Source organism: Eleutherodactylus coqui, chromosome 6, assembly GCF_035609145.1.
Source record: "Eleutherodactylus coqui strain aEleCoq1 chromosome 6, aEleCoq1.hap1, whole genome shotgun sequence".
In the NCBI taxonomy this organism is placed as follows: domain Eukaryota; kingdom Metazoa; phylum Chordata; class Amphibia; order Anura; family Eleutherodactylidae; genus Eleutherodactylus; species Eleutherodactylus coqui.
In genome coordinates, this window is record NC_089842.1 from 116,375,992 (window position 1) to 116,390,170 (window position 14,179).

Consider the following 14,179-nt stretch of genomic DNA (forward strand, 5'->3'; position numbering starts at 1 on the left):
GCAGACACACTTATAAATAGGCATGAGGGTGGTGTAGCTATGAAGCCAGCATGTAGCATGAGGGCAGCAGAAGGTTTCGCAGGGATACTTTTGTGTGTGCTGTGGACGCTGGGTCGTGCGGGGGGGGGGGGGGGGGGTTGGGCAGCATGTAACCCAGGAGAAGAGGCAGCGGTGTGTCCCGCAGGCAGTGATTGTGCTTGGTTGGAGATAATGTGGTGCTTAGCTAAGGTGTGCCTTGCTAATGAGGGTTTGTCCAAAGTAAAAATTGTTGGGGGGGGGGCCCACTCTTGCGCTATTGGGGCTGAATATTGGGAAATGGGAACCTGAGATGCAGCCCTGCATGTTGCCCCTCGCCTGCCCTATCCGTTTCAGTGTCATTTCCATCACTTCTATAGGTTTTGCAGATTTGCACAAATGAAAACCTTAGCGAGCATCCGTCATATACAAAAATGGTTGAGTCGCCCATTGACTTCAATGGGGTTCGCTACTTGAAACGAACTCTCAAGCATCGCGGAAAGCTCGACTCGAGCAACGAGCACCCGAGCATTTTGGTGCTCGCTCATCTCTAGTTAAGATAATTGTAAATATTATTTCACATAATGCAACCACCCTACAGCTTCACTATTTGTGATTGTTTAGCCTTGTAAATAATATAGATACTGTATAAAAGGCTCATGAAGACACATTTAAACTACTAGCTGCTAGAAGAGGAATCCTGTCTTAGAAAGAATGGATGTGCCAAAGGCAAAACTTTACCATAAGCATGGAGTAAACACCAGGCACTTACTACAAACTTATTTTTCATGTGACAGAGACACTGGATTTGGAGAAGAGACTTTAAATTTCATTATGAAGAAGATACATGATGTATTGGCTGCAGGTTTGTATCTACAATCCCAGATTGAATTTTAGGAAACATTTTATCTATAGATATTAATTCTAATTATGGCCATCAGATTATAACACATCAGTGGAGACTTGTATGATCTTAAAGCAACTCATTGACTACTGATACTGATTTGAGTCTTTGTTTCTTTTCTCTGCAGGTAATTTCAAAGGAAAAACTGCTTATGATTTTTGCATTGCCTCCCTTATTCATCAGCTGTATACAGTCAGTTATTGCTACCCACAAATTACAATACTAAAACTGAATGACACTTGCATTATGGAGCTGAACAAGTGGCTGGCCATGCGTACTGGGGCTTTTGATTGGACTCATGCACATGATTTTGTAAAAGGACTTCCCTGCAGCAGGTAAGATACTATAAAATCATTCAGCCCAAAATGCCAAAAAATAATAAAAATCTTCTGAAAGGGAAACCTCCTGTTTTGGTCCCTGTTTCAGCAGGTTTGTAAAATAATAGAGAGAATTTTTTTCCCCAGGTTTCATCCATAACTCTTTTTGGGAATTTAGCACATAAACAATGACAAAACCAAAAGACATAAGGGTAAGGGCTCACATCCACTGGTTATACGACTTCCCTGTAAGGCTTGAGGGACAGTTAGGAGGGAAAGCCTCATGGGATCTGGGAGCTTTATGTACATGATGGATGGATGATATGTCACTCTCTATGGAAGAGGTTTTCTGGTTAACCAAGATATGTTACAAAGGTCATTACTGGGTCAGATGAGATGGCAGAGAGTGAGTTCTGCCCAGTGATGGACTGGTTGTCAGCAGCAAATGATTGGCTGTAGAAAAATGGTGGGAAATGCCTGTGGTTGTCAGGCAGAATCTGGTGGCCTGACAGTGACTGGTGATTGGCCGAGAGGAACAAGCTGAGAGGAGCAGCAGTGAGATATGGAGGTGCAGAGATGAGGGCCATCATCATCCGGAAAGGAAGCAGCAAGCAGCATCCAGGTGACAGCTCCCTGTTCCTGTCAGCTCCCTTCACAATTCCTGTCACAGCTTCAGATCCTCTGTGAAGATGGAGGACCTTCTGCAGTGGCTGATTGTCAGTGTGTATGAAGCGGACGGTGAGTAATAGCTGTGCAGATGTCTGGAATCCCCTGCGCTTCTGCTTAGGACTTGTCAGAAGTGCCGGCCAGGAGGAGCTGAACAGGCAGAGGACATTGTGTGAACACTTGTATCTGAGGAGGACTTGTCAGTAGAGAACCACCAGCGAAGCGAACGCAGAGGCTGCCTTTACCCTCATCCGATTGGAGGTGACTGAAACCTGGCAGTGGGAACAGTGCCCAGCAGATGCCAACAGCAGCAGGAATAGTGCCACCAGATGACAACACCAAGTCCTGTACTGCTGTGCGTGCAGGGTACGGGTGAAGCTCTACAAGATGGCGATGGCACCTCTGCCAAGTCCTGTGCTGCTGCATTTGCAGAGTGCAGGTGAAGCTCTACAAGTGGTGAGCCCCCCGGTAACCAGATGGTACCCCTGGTTACTGGCACCTGTGTATAGAAGGATTTCGCTTATGTACCAGTTGGGAGCGATTTTGCACTGCGGTTTTTATGTTTGTTTTTTTTGGTGGGCCGGAGCCAGGAGTGGGTTTGTTATAGGGAAGACATGCAAATCTTTCCATTGTGCTTTCTCTCTGCTCCTGGCTTTGGCTCACAGGATGCTGGGCATCGGGACCGTCGTGTGAGCGCCCCCTAAGGTAGATTTGTCAGTTTAATTGTGTTAGTGTTAACCCTTACTAGGCTATAGAAAAAGGGCGAGTCAGGGGATGATGGAGAATTTATGTCTGATAAACAATAGTGTTTTATTAATGGTATCGTGTCTGAGCTGAGGTAACTGAGCGCTGCACTGAGGTAGCTGAGCTCTGAGATAGCTGAGCTCTGAGATAGCTGAGCTCTGAGGTAGCTGAGCTCTGAGGTAGCTGAGCTCTGAGGTAACAGAGCACTGCAGGAGACTGTTCTGAGGTAACTGTCCACTGTCAGCTCTGAGGTAACCACTGCTTGGTATCTGTCAGCTGTGAGGTAACTGACCACTGTATGCAGACTGTCAGCTGTGAGGTAACCACTGTATGCAGACTGTCAGCTGTGAGGTAACGGCTGCAGGCAGTCTGTGGTTGGGGCGGCTGCTGCTGTTAATTAGATTTGGCTTATAATTACTTGTTATTTTATAACTGTTACTTTCATATAAAGAAGGAGAATCTAATGATGACCGGAGGAACAGAAATGGTTAATAATGGTTACCAGGATGTTGGTGTTTCCTCGGTGTAACTAGTTAGACATCCTTGGGGCGCCTCACTACCTGGATGTGTTGTTACATTTATGGGATCGAGGTAATGGAGCGGTGTGAGTACTGAGGTAAGAGCTGTGGGTACTGCCATGAGGGCTCATATTGTGCCGCTCTCATCCATTTATGGTTTTTTTAGTCAGAAATCAGTACAAATTCCTTGCATTCAGAAAATAGAGATTTTCCTGCAATAGGGCAAGACTCCAGTGAGGCTCTCATATTGGAAGTAGGACCGGCTCATTAAAGAAGGCTCCCGGTACATCTTACATGTGCATGAGTTAAAGGGATTCAGCTGTGAAGGGGTTAATAAGTTAATTTCAGTTGTTTATGATCCTGAGGTAGTTAAATTGCTAAGCACATAGCTGAGGGCAGAGTTGCCGGTCATTTTGATACCCCCCTTTTTTTCAATTTGAGGTTGCCCCCTTTAAGGGTGATGCCACAGAAGGAGTCTATCTGCTCCTGGTTATTTATCAGCTATCTTACCACAAGCAGTTGTCTCTGCATTGGATTTATTATGGCACTTCGGTCATGTGATGTATTATGCGGATAACTTCTTATTGGTTGGGGTTTAATTCTTTGGGTTTCCGGTTTGGCGTTACCGATGAGATCTAAGGCATCCTACTATTATTTAGAACTATCCTCATTTTTAGAGTAGGTGGGAGGAAGGAATCTCCTGATGTAGATGTAACACACTACTTAGATGATTGTTGTTTATGGGGCATCAAGGTAAGGAGGGATGCACAAGTTTTAGAAGGCATGTGGTCAGGATGGAGGATTTTGGGGTGCCACTGGCGAACGGAATAAATGGTATGGCCATGTACTCGGTTGGAGTTTTTAGGTATTCAATTGATAGCATTGTGATGGTTTTTCTAATTGCCAATGTCAGGGGTGTATAGTTTATGGGTTTAATTAGTCAGACATTATGTATGAAGGCCGATTACATGGAGGGAGTTGCAGCAGTTAGCAGGTCAGTTTTTCTTTGCTTCGCGGGTAATTATTATTGGTCGCAGGTATTCCCGCAGGTTATGTGTGGTGATGTGCGGTTGGAAGTCCCATACATCACAAGCGCAGATGTCAAGGGAGCTAAAGCAGGATTTAGTGCTATGGTTGGTATCTGTGACTTTAATGGTCGGTCAGCTTGGTGATGGGAGTTTGTGGAAGCGGAGGAGTTATCATTAGGTGCTGACACATCAGTGGATAATGGTTATGGAGTGATTGTTAGTAAGAGCTGGTCGGCAGGAGTTAGTTCGTGTGCTAGTCAGATTATGTCTAATATATAACCTCTTATTGATGTTGGAGATGGTCAGTGTGAGATTAATGCGGCTGCTATTTCATAGTCTTGTTTGCTGATGAAGCAATTCAGGTTAAAAGAGTCCAACATTCAGGATGCAGCGCTCATATAGTTCAGTTTGGAAGGTAGTGTCGGGTATTGCTTTTTTTCAAAGATGGCATAATCTGGTACCTATTAATTCTGTTTTTCAGGTAGAGTGATTGATCAGGGGCTGTAAGGCAGTAATGTATGCCCCTGATCCAGAGGCGTAACTTGAAGCTCCCGGGCCCCGATGCAAAACTTGTAACAGGGCCCCTAACTATAATGCTTTACTCATAGCACTGGGCTCCCTATATGGAGAAGATAGGCCTTATGGGCCCCCTAAGGCTCCTGGGCCCGGGTGCAACCGCATCCCCTGCATCCTCTATAGTTACGCCTCTGGCCTGATCAACGCAGTAATAAAAAAAAAGTCAATGTAAATAGTGTCCAGGCAGCTATGCATGGCAATAGTAAGATCTTATGGAGCAATTAGTAGAAGACCCTGTCTTGTTTTCGGGGAGACAGGGATGATGGACAGTCATTATCTTTCTTTTAATGTATAATGGTGCTTAAATTGTTTACAGGTGTGGTTTTATTGAAGAAAAAGTAGACAGATGGGGTTCATGTCGTTTTAAGTTGTACATGCGCCTGAATAATATGGTGTACTAATTCTATTTTCATTTTAGGAATTAAGAAAAGTATTGTGTGGATTGTTGGACACTCCTTTGTGTACTGGGCTTGGAGAAGGGCAGCAGATCGCTGTTATTCTGAAAATTTGGGATTGTACAGATCACAGTTTGAAATTTTTTGGTGCGGTAATAGATGTATGAGGTGGAGTGGATTAATGGCTGAACTGATCTATAAAGAGTCACGTGGGCTTGGAGAGTCCGGATGGTTTAATTTTATACTTAGGGGTTAATGACATAGAAGAGAACTCATTAATATGTCCTGGGACATTAAAAGGGAGATGTGGAGCATTGAAACAAGGTTCCAGATGCAGTAATAGTTTTTTCAGATATTGTTCCTCGATTTTTATGGTCATTGCCGAGGTCTATATATAGCGAGAGAATTTGGAGAAGGGTTAATCCGGTGGTAGAGCTCATGCCAGGAGTGGATTTTTTCTTTTTAGACATGCTGATTTGGAAGGTTTGGTTCCAGGCTTCCATAGGGATGATCTAGTATACTTGATATAGTATATTTGTCAGAGATAGCATTGGATAATTTTAATATGGATTTGTGTAGATGATTGAGGAGGCTGCGGTTTGTTGGAGGGGCCATGTCAGCAGTAGGTGCCATGGCCTGGTGGGGGATTGTCGCCCGCATTAGGCGGGTGGGCAGGTAAACTTGGGGAGAGTTTGGTGGTGGTAAACTTGTGTCTGTAAGACAGAGTTTACATGAACTGTTAGGGTTATTGATTGGTTAATAAACTTGGGCCTGTAAAACAGAGTTTACAGGAAGTGTTATGGTTATTATTGGTTACATTTCTCCCCCAATGTTTGTAACCTCGTTAATAAACACCGCGGCCTTCTTTATCCAAGATTGGTGTCTGTGTCGGTTATTTATAGGAGTTTGGTAAGGTTTTAATAAAGCGTAAGATCCTATGTAAGGCTTGATTGGCACAGAGGAACAAGCTGAGAGGAGCAGCAGTCAGATATGGAGATGCAGAGATGTGGGTCATCATCATCTGGAAAGGAAGCAGCATCCCGCCCTCCCTCCCTTAGGTTTGTCGTGGTGTCGTTAATGGGGGATTGTCGCCCGCATTAGGCGGGTGGGCAGGTAAACTTGGGGAGAGTTTGGTGGTGGTAAACTCGTGTCTGTAAGACAGAGTTTACATGATCTGTTATGGTTATTGATTGGTTAATAAACTTTGGCTTGTAAAACAGAGTTTACAGGAAGTGTTAGGCTGGGTTCACACAGGGCGGATTTGCCGCGGTTTTGCCACGTGGAATTTCGTCGTGGCAAATCTGCCCACAGCCGCTAATCTTGGGATTAGCCAGCCATGTGGACGATATTTCTCAGAAATCTCGTCCACACGGGACGGCCAATCCGCTGCGGTAAGTCAGGCTGGAACCGCGGCTGCGGCGGTCGCAGCCGCAGTTCCAGAATATGCAGCATGTCTGTTTATATTTTCTTTCCGCAATTTTTCGAGTTTGTGAGCTGTTTCGAGGGTTTCCAGAGTAGGACTTCCTCAGGGGTGAATGTGTAAGAAGAATTACAGATTTTGTTTATCTCGAATGTGATGTTTTGCCAGAAAGGTTTGATTTGTGGACAGTGCCACCATATATGTATTAGATTCCCTCTATCTGAGTTGCATCTCCAGCACCTGTCAGACTGTGTGGCGTCGAGTTTGGAGATCGAAACTGGAGTTATACCATCGGGTTACTAATTTGAATGAGTTTTCCTGGATGTGAACACATTTTGAGAATCCATGGGAGTTTGTCAAAATTTTTTTTAGTCTCTTCCCTATCGGTGAGTCAAAATATTTTTGATCAAAAGCTCCCGTGTCTTTTATAATGTTATGGATGGTAAGAACTTTGAGTTTTGCCCACGGGCTTACCATATCCAAGTCTGTTGGCGAGGATAGAGGGGATCGAGGATGCAGGAGTCATTGGTGTCAAAGAGAAGTGTCTTGATAAATCTTGGCATAGAATCCTCAGCACTTTATTTGTGCCTTTTGTGATTGGGCTCAATGTCATCAAGTTACTCAGGAAGCGTTAATTCGTCCAAAGCAGAATTTGTTTGTTTGACCAGAGTAGAGCTTTTTCTAGATTTAAAGTTGATAAATCCAATTTCTACTAAAAAGATCCATCTTGCAATGTGAATTGCTTTATAGTATAAGAATATATTAAGTATGCCCATCCCTCCTTGCTGTTTTTTTTGTGTTATATAAACCATGCTTGGCATTCTGTTATTTGTGTCCCAGACAAACTTCCTGAACAGTTGATGCACCTGGGAGAAGAAAAGACTAGGCACTTCAATTGGTACTGTTTGTAAGATATAAGTAATATAGGGCAGAATATAGGTAGCCAATAGATTTTTCCTACCCATCCATGAAATAAATGGGAGGTTCAGTTAATGAAGCTTGGTTCTAAGTTTTTTGAGGAGTGGGGTGTAGTTTGCTTCATATAGGGCTGGGTTGGAAGTTAATATTGTTCCTAGTTATTTGATGCTTGAGGGGGTGCCATCTAAAGGCATAGCATTTCTGCAGTTTTGCAATACCTGATAACTGGGTTGATACATTTAGTCCTCTAATTTTTGAAAGTTAATTTTAAAATTAGATCATTTACCAAAGAGGTCAAAAATGTCCATGGTTGCCAGGAAGGCCTTCTTAGGTTTGGAAATGAATATGAGGAGGTCATCTGCAAAATCTGCCATAGTGTGAGTGGTATTACCCACCTTTAGACCCATTATGTCTTTGCTTTCTCTAATCTCCTGTAGTAATGTTTCCATCACCAGTGTAAAGAACGTTGAGGATAGTGACCCATGCCTTGTCCTGTTTTTAATGTTGAAGGGTTTTGACTTTGAACCATTTATGATTATCCTGGCTGAGGGTTCTGAGTAGAGGGTGAAAATAGCTCTAATAATTTGTTCAGGGAAGCCAAACTTCACCAGTGAGCATCTCATATAGTCCCAGCTGACCCTATCAAAGGCCTTCTCGGCATCTGTGCCTAGAAGCATCGGGGATTTTTGTTTGTTTTGGTGTAATGTATAGCATGGATCAATCTGGAGGTGTTGTATTTCCCTTCTGTTCCTTGTATGAAACCCACTTGATCCAAGTGAACAATCTTAGTAAGGAATAGGGAGAAATGTTGGGCAATTATTTTTGCCCATAATTTGAGGTCCACATTTAACAAAGATATCGGGTGATAATTGCTACAGGAGTCAGGATTTTTCCCCTTCTAATAAATTAGGGTTATGAAAGCTTCAAGTGATTGTTTTGGGAGTGTAGCTTCCCTGAGAAGGGAGTTGCATAATTTGGTAAAAAATTGAAGAAGAATCTCTGCAATTTTTTTGCAATACAATATGGATTAACCATCTGTTCCCTGGCTCTTTCCATTGGGAATTGTCCACTTCCTCTAGGGAGATTGGGCATGTTAATTTGGAAATATTTTCCTCTGATAATGTCAGAAGTCTGAGAATGTCTAAGAAGATCTGGTAGAGTTCCTAGGTATTGACTAGAGGGTCGTGGCAGCTATTAGTCAATAAATTACATAGGAATTTTATAGAATTTCTCAAACTCCTTAGTTATGTCTTCCGTAGTGGTTCTTAGTTTCCCTGAGGGGTTTTTCGAAATCTGCAAAAAGAATCCATTTTGTTACACCTCTTTATTTAAAAACAACAAACAAAACTTGCAAAATTGCACATCATTGGATCAATTGCAGATATTTATCCAACCTGGAACACGACCTGCCATGATCCACATATTTAGAGACAACACTTTCAGCACCAAATCATTGCAGTAAGACTGCATTTTTTTTATTCCCAAAAAGGACTCCCCCAAAGTGCAACTGCAACAATAATTGGAAAAAGCTCCAACAACACCCAATTGCTTACCAAGCCTGTCTTTACCCACTCCTCTGGCCACCAGCCTACATGCAATTTGGCCTTGAAAATATGCACCGATACCCGAATTGCCACAATCCGCATATTTAGAAACAACGCTTCCAGCATCAAATGGCGCAACAAGCTTATAACTGGGTGGAAGGATGCCATCTAATTATAATGTGACGGCATTCTTCCTCGAAGGAATACGCATTTTGTCTTGTTGGAGCTTTTTCCAATTATTGTTGCAGTTGTGCTTTAGGGGGAATCCTCTTTCTCACCGCCTTAGCTCCAGACCCCGCTGCAGCCATCCCCAGGGCTTCCTACATCAGTTCAGGTCCTGCTCTGCTGCTGCTTCCCGGAACTTTTCCATCACTGCTTCCATGTACTGGTAAGTATGTTACTTCTTCTCTTCAAGCTCTTCTCTATTCACTCCTCTTATTTACTTTCCTGATGTCCTGCTGTTCTTTTGTCTTCTCCAACTGCCATTCTACTCTGTCTGTGGCTCCTCCTCTTCTTTTCCCCCTCCCGTACTTTCCTTTGTACCCCCTGCCTCCTCCTCCTTGTAAACCCTTTCCTCCCGTTAACCCTGTCATGGGTGGCCTCCTCCATCAGCCCTGTAGGCCTCTGCTCCAGCCCTTCTTTCATAAAGATGTCCATAAGCCTCTACCATGTTTTGATTGTGTGTTTAATATTACTGTAATATTGGAAGGTGAACTTTCTACACATTCTGAAGTCTTTCATGTTGTGGAGCAGCTTTTCATTAAGAATATCTATATACTTTGCTCCAGTCAGCTATCCATAAGCCCCGACCAGTCTCCCTATCAGAGCCACTGAAAAACATCCACACAGCATAATACTGCCACCACCATGTCGCCACCACAATTGTATTGGGCAGAAGATGAGCAGTGCCTAATTTCCTCTTGACATAATGCTTAGAATTAATGCCAAACAGTTCAATCTTGGTTTCAACAAACCAGAGAATCTTGTTTCTCACAGCCTGAGAGTCCTTTAGATACTTTTTGGCAAACCCCAGGTGGGCTTTCACGTGTCTCTTACTAAGTAGAGGCTTCTTTCTGGTCACTCTGCAATAAGCCTAGATTGGTGGAGTGCTGCAGTGATGGCTGACCTTCTGGAAGTTTCTCGGATCTACATACAAGATCTTTGGAGCTGAGGCAGAGTGACCATGGGGTTCTTAGTTACCAGTCCCCTATCTTACCAAGGTCCTTCCCCCTTGTCCCCCTCCCTTCCCGATTATTTTGTTTGGTGGGTTGAAACTAAAAAAGACTCCTTGTTGTTTTGTAGCCTTCTGCGGATCTTTGGCTCCACACAATCCTGTTTCTGAGCTTTACAGCCAGTTCTTTGTTTTCATGGCTTGGTTTTGGCTCTGATATAAATTGTCAGCTGTAAGACCTTATATTGACAGGGGTGTGTCTTTTAAAATTATGCCCAGTCAACTGAATTTATCACATATGAACATCACCAAAAAAGTGTAGAAACATCTCAGAGATGATCAAAGGAAATGGGAGGCACCAAGACTTAAATAGAGTCAGAATACTTATGTCAATGCAAAATGTTAGCTTTTCAATTTTTTTTAAATATACAAATATTTATAACACTATGTTTTCACTTTGTCATTATGGGCTATTGAGTCCTGAATGATGGGGAAAAACGTGAATTCTTAATTAATTTGCACAAGGCTACTACATAGCAAAATACAAAAAAGGTAAAAGAGCCTGAAGACTTTTGGGGCCACTCTATATTCAACCAGCTCCATGCAGTGTAGCATCCTGTTTGATTATGCTTATCAGGCTTCATCTCCTCTATGTTATGCTAACCTTCCCATGATGCATCAGTACTGAATCATATGACCATACCAGCTAGATCCAGTATCATCTTTGCCTTCAGGGAGGATAATGTGATTTTCACTATTCTGCATATTCATATCAATAAGCTACAAACCTAAAAGTATACAGTCAGGAGAATTACCTGTAATCTCTTTCATTATATTTGTGCTGCAATGGCTATATAATCATCATTAGTTTTTTTTATAGGAGTTTCTATGACCCCCCAATCCCTTTCCACATAAGTCACTGCTCAAAAGAATGGATAAAGAAGAACACAAATAAGTGATGAAGCTGATTGTACAGATGAATGGACTAAAATTCCTTCCAGCTAATGTGCAAAACTAATCAAAATTTAGCAGAAATGTTTAAATACATTTATTGCTGCACAGGGGGGGTCACACCAGATACTAAAAGCAAAAGTTTGCGTACTTTTGCCAATCACAACATGATATTGGATCATTTTTTCTCAATAAATGACCAAACCTAATATCTTGTACTCATTTGTTTGATTTAGTTCTCTCTTTCTACTTTTAAGACTTGCGTGAATGATGTAATTTTAGGTTAAATTTATGCAAAATTGTAGAGAAATATGAAGGGTTCACAAACTTTAAAGCACTACTGTATGTGCTCTGTGGCTTGCAAAGTTTGGTGGCCTTGTGGCTGTAGTTGTTCTGGGTGCACTTTAGATGACAGCCTATAGCTTGATCTAAGGCTGCCTATCCACGGGCGTTGCGGTATCCTGCAGTGTATCTTTGCCGCAGGAGCCACTGCCCGGGAGCAGAAGCGTGCAGACGGATCTCCGCAGTCAGCCTATGGCTCTCCGCTCGTGGACAGGGGGCTGCGCTTTCCATAGCAACACTATGGAAAGCGAGCATTGCGTTGCCCACGGCCAGATTATCACCACTGGGAACACAATTCAAAAACGCCCGTGGACAGGCAGCCTAAGAGCCAACAAACTGGTATTATTATGCAGATACAGTGGCTGGTGGTTTTATGGGGGCACTAAGACAGACACTGTTGTGTGGGCACTGTGACTGCCATTTCCACAGGGGCTTTATTATTAGGACTTTAAGTGTAACCTGCACATTTTTATGTGTCTTTAATCTGACAGAAATCTGCACACTGCCCTGAAGACTGAGGCATTTACATCCTGCTGATCCTTTCTCTTTTTTAAATCATCCTCACTACCATATGTCATATGTTGAGTCTATTATACTCTATGGACATTAGGTTGTATTGGTGCTCTATTTTATGCAACAGCTGTCTGAAGTGCATAGTTATCTTACAGCTCTGTCCACAGGAATAAAAGTAAGGAAATTTTAATATTTAATAATTTTATTTAGTTTCTTAAAATATCTTCTCTTTTCAGTGATCAGGAAAATCTTAATAAGGAAGAACATTTGAAGACATGCATTAAGCGGGTTCTGAAATTTGACCTCCAGAAAGCTAACATCACCGACCCGGAGGTTCTGGAACAAGCTGACTGCATAATCACATCAGGGTTACTGGAGTCGGTCAGTCAAGACCAAAATGAATACATCAAATATTTCCGATGCATAACAGAGTACCTTAAACCCAGAGGACTGCTTATTCTTGTTGGGTATTTAAATGCTTCATATTATAAAGTTGGTGAAGACAGATATCACATCTTTACCTACGATGAATGTTTTTTAAGACAAAACTTCGCCAATGAGGGATTTAAGATTCATTCCTGTGAGGTGTTAGACAGTAAAATACAAAGTGATCTCACTGATTACAAACAGGTTATTTTTGTCACTGCTATCAAGGAGTGTTTGGTGTCTAAACTCCCCTAAGCTACTGCCATTCATAGACATGAATCATACATCTGATTTATTGCAATAAAATATATTTCAATGCAATCAAATGCTATAAGATATATAGAATAGATGGGGGATTGTATGAGATTAGCATATGCATTGTTTTGCGCTCTTATGCCTGCTGATGTACTGCGTATGCACAGCGTTTTAATACGCATGCAAAACAAATTAAACAACTTCTCCCTGCTTTTTTTATCACTTCATTGCATATATCCTAATAACATATAGTACTTATGTAAACGGTTTTCTAAGCACTGCATTTACATTACGTATTCACATGCATCCATATTGATCAGTAGGGCTATACACACGGAATATGCAGTAAAATAGAGCATGTTTTTTTCACACATATTGACTTGCAGTGTCCATACGTACATGTGCTTGAATCAACTAAAATTCATTGACTTTCATTGACTCCATTCACCGCGTATCCCATGGCGGTGCAACACATGTGTAACACCCGTTTGAAAAATGGCCATTACCGTGAAGCCTTAGATATTAGACACCAACAGGTCTGCTATAAGCATTTGTCTATTAGGCCTAGTAAGAGGCACAGCCCAATAGTGTACCTGTTAGTGTTAGGGCTTATTCACACGCCGGTGATGTAAAAGTTTAGCTCTACCAAACTGTCTCCCCCTTCCCTCCTCCTCACTGTCTCTTGGCAAGGGGAGGAGGCAGGACAGGGCGGGAGCTAGTGTGCTAAGCTGATTGGCCCATTAATATGTTATGTTTTGACATTTAAATTTGTTTATCCTAAAGCAAGACCACAGCCTGGGTTTAATTGCCTAAACATGTTCCTTTGAAAGCTTATTGCCTTCCCTTGTGCCTAGTTTTATTGTGTGGTGTCTAATGTTCTGTGTATTGCAAAATAAACCAAGTGCAACCTTTTTTTTGTTTGTTTTTTATAGAAAAATATAAACGTAAACATCTTTTAAAATATTGCAAAGTGCAAAATAGGGAAATAGACATACACAACTGTTGCAAATATGGGACGACAGGAAACACGTCTTCTTTGTCCAGATGGTGGACCAGCCTGAGATGATGGCAAACCATGGCCCACTCTCCATCCCAACAGCCATAATTCAGCAATGGGTCAAAAGATCGATGAGCGATGGTATGGACTGTGCAGACTTGGGGGCTGGGTGGAGCGACCTCTGATCCATAGTGGGGAAGTAGTTTTCTCCCCACTGTTTAAGGCTGGCCAGGCGCACACAGAGATCTTAAAGGCCAGACTGCATTGATTCAATCTGTAGCTGTCATTATCAAATCTCCGCAAAGTACCAGGCCAGCCTTTCTCCAGGGGGAACGTCTCGCCATACTGTGGGGAAAAAAAAAGAGCATGTGTGAAAATCAATTTGACTTCTCGCACTCCCAAACCAGTTAAGAAATGCAATAGGGCCTTTCAAATTGGGTCAGCAATGGGTCAAAAGATCGATGGGCAATGGTGTGGAC

General features: G+C 42.5%; 1 protein-coding gene across 1 annotated transcript; it reads left to right on the forward strand.

Annotated features, from left to right (window-relative positions):
- The first annotated feature begins 675 nt into the window (after nt 1–675).
- On the forward strand, nt 676–13,615 carry LOC136632504 (nicotinamide N-methyltransferase-like). The gene is made up of 3 exons (XM_066607433.1): nt 676–880; nt 1,047–1,254; nt 12,259–13,615. Exons 1-3 carry the CDS (start codon nt 730–732, stop codon nt 12,701–12,703), a joined length of 804 nt encoding a protein of 267 aa, XP_066463530.1. The 5' UTR covers nt 676–729; the 3' UTR covers nt 12,704–13,615.
- The last annotated feature ends 564 nt before the right edge of the window (nt 13,616–14,179 follow it).

Coding starts and splice junctions, on each gene's coding strand:
- LOC136632504 (XM_066607433.1), top strand. CDS start 730: ATGGATGTGCCAAAGGCAAAACTTTACCATAAGCATGGAGTAAACACC. Junction 881..1,046: donor ACATGATGTATTGGCTGCAG/GTTTGTATCTAC, acceptor TTTTCTCTGCAG/GTAATTTCAAAGGAAAAACT. Junction 1,255..12,258: donor AAAGGACTTCCCTGCAGCAG/GTAAGATACTAT, acceptor TTCTCTTTTCAG/TGATCAGGAAAATCTTAATA.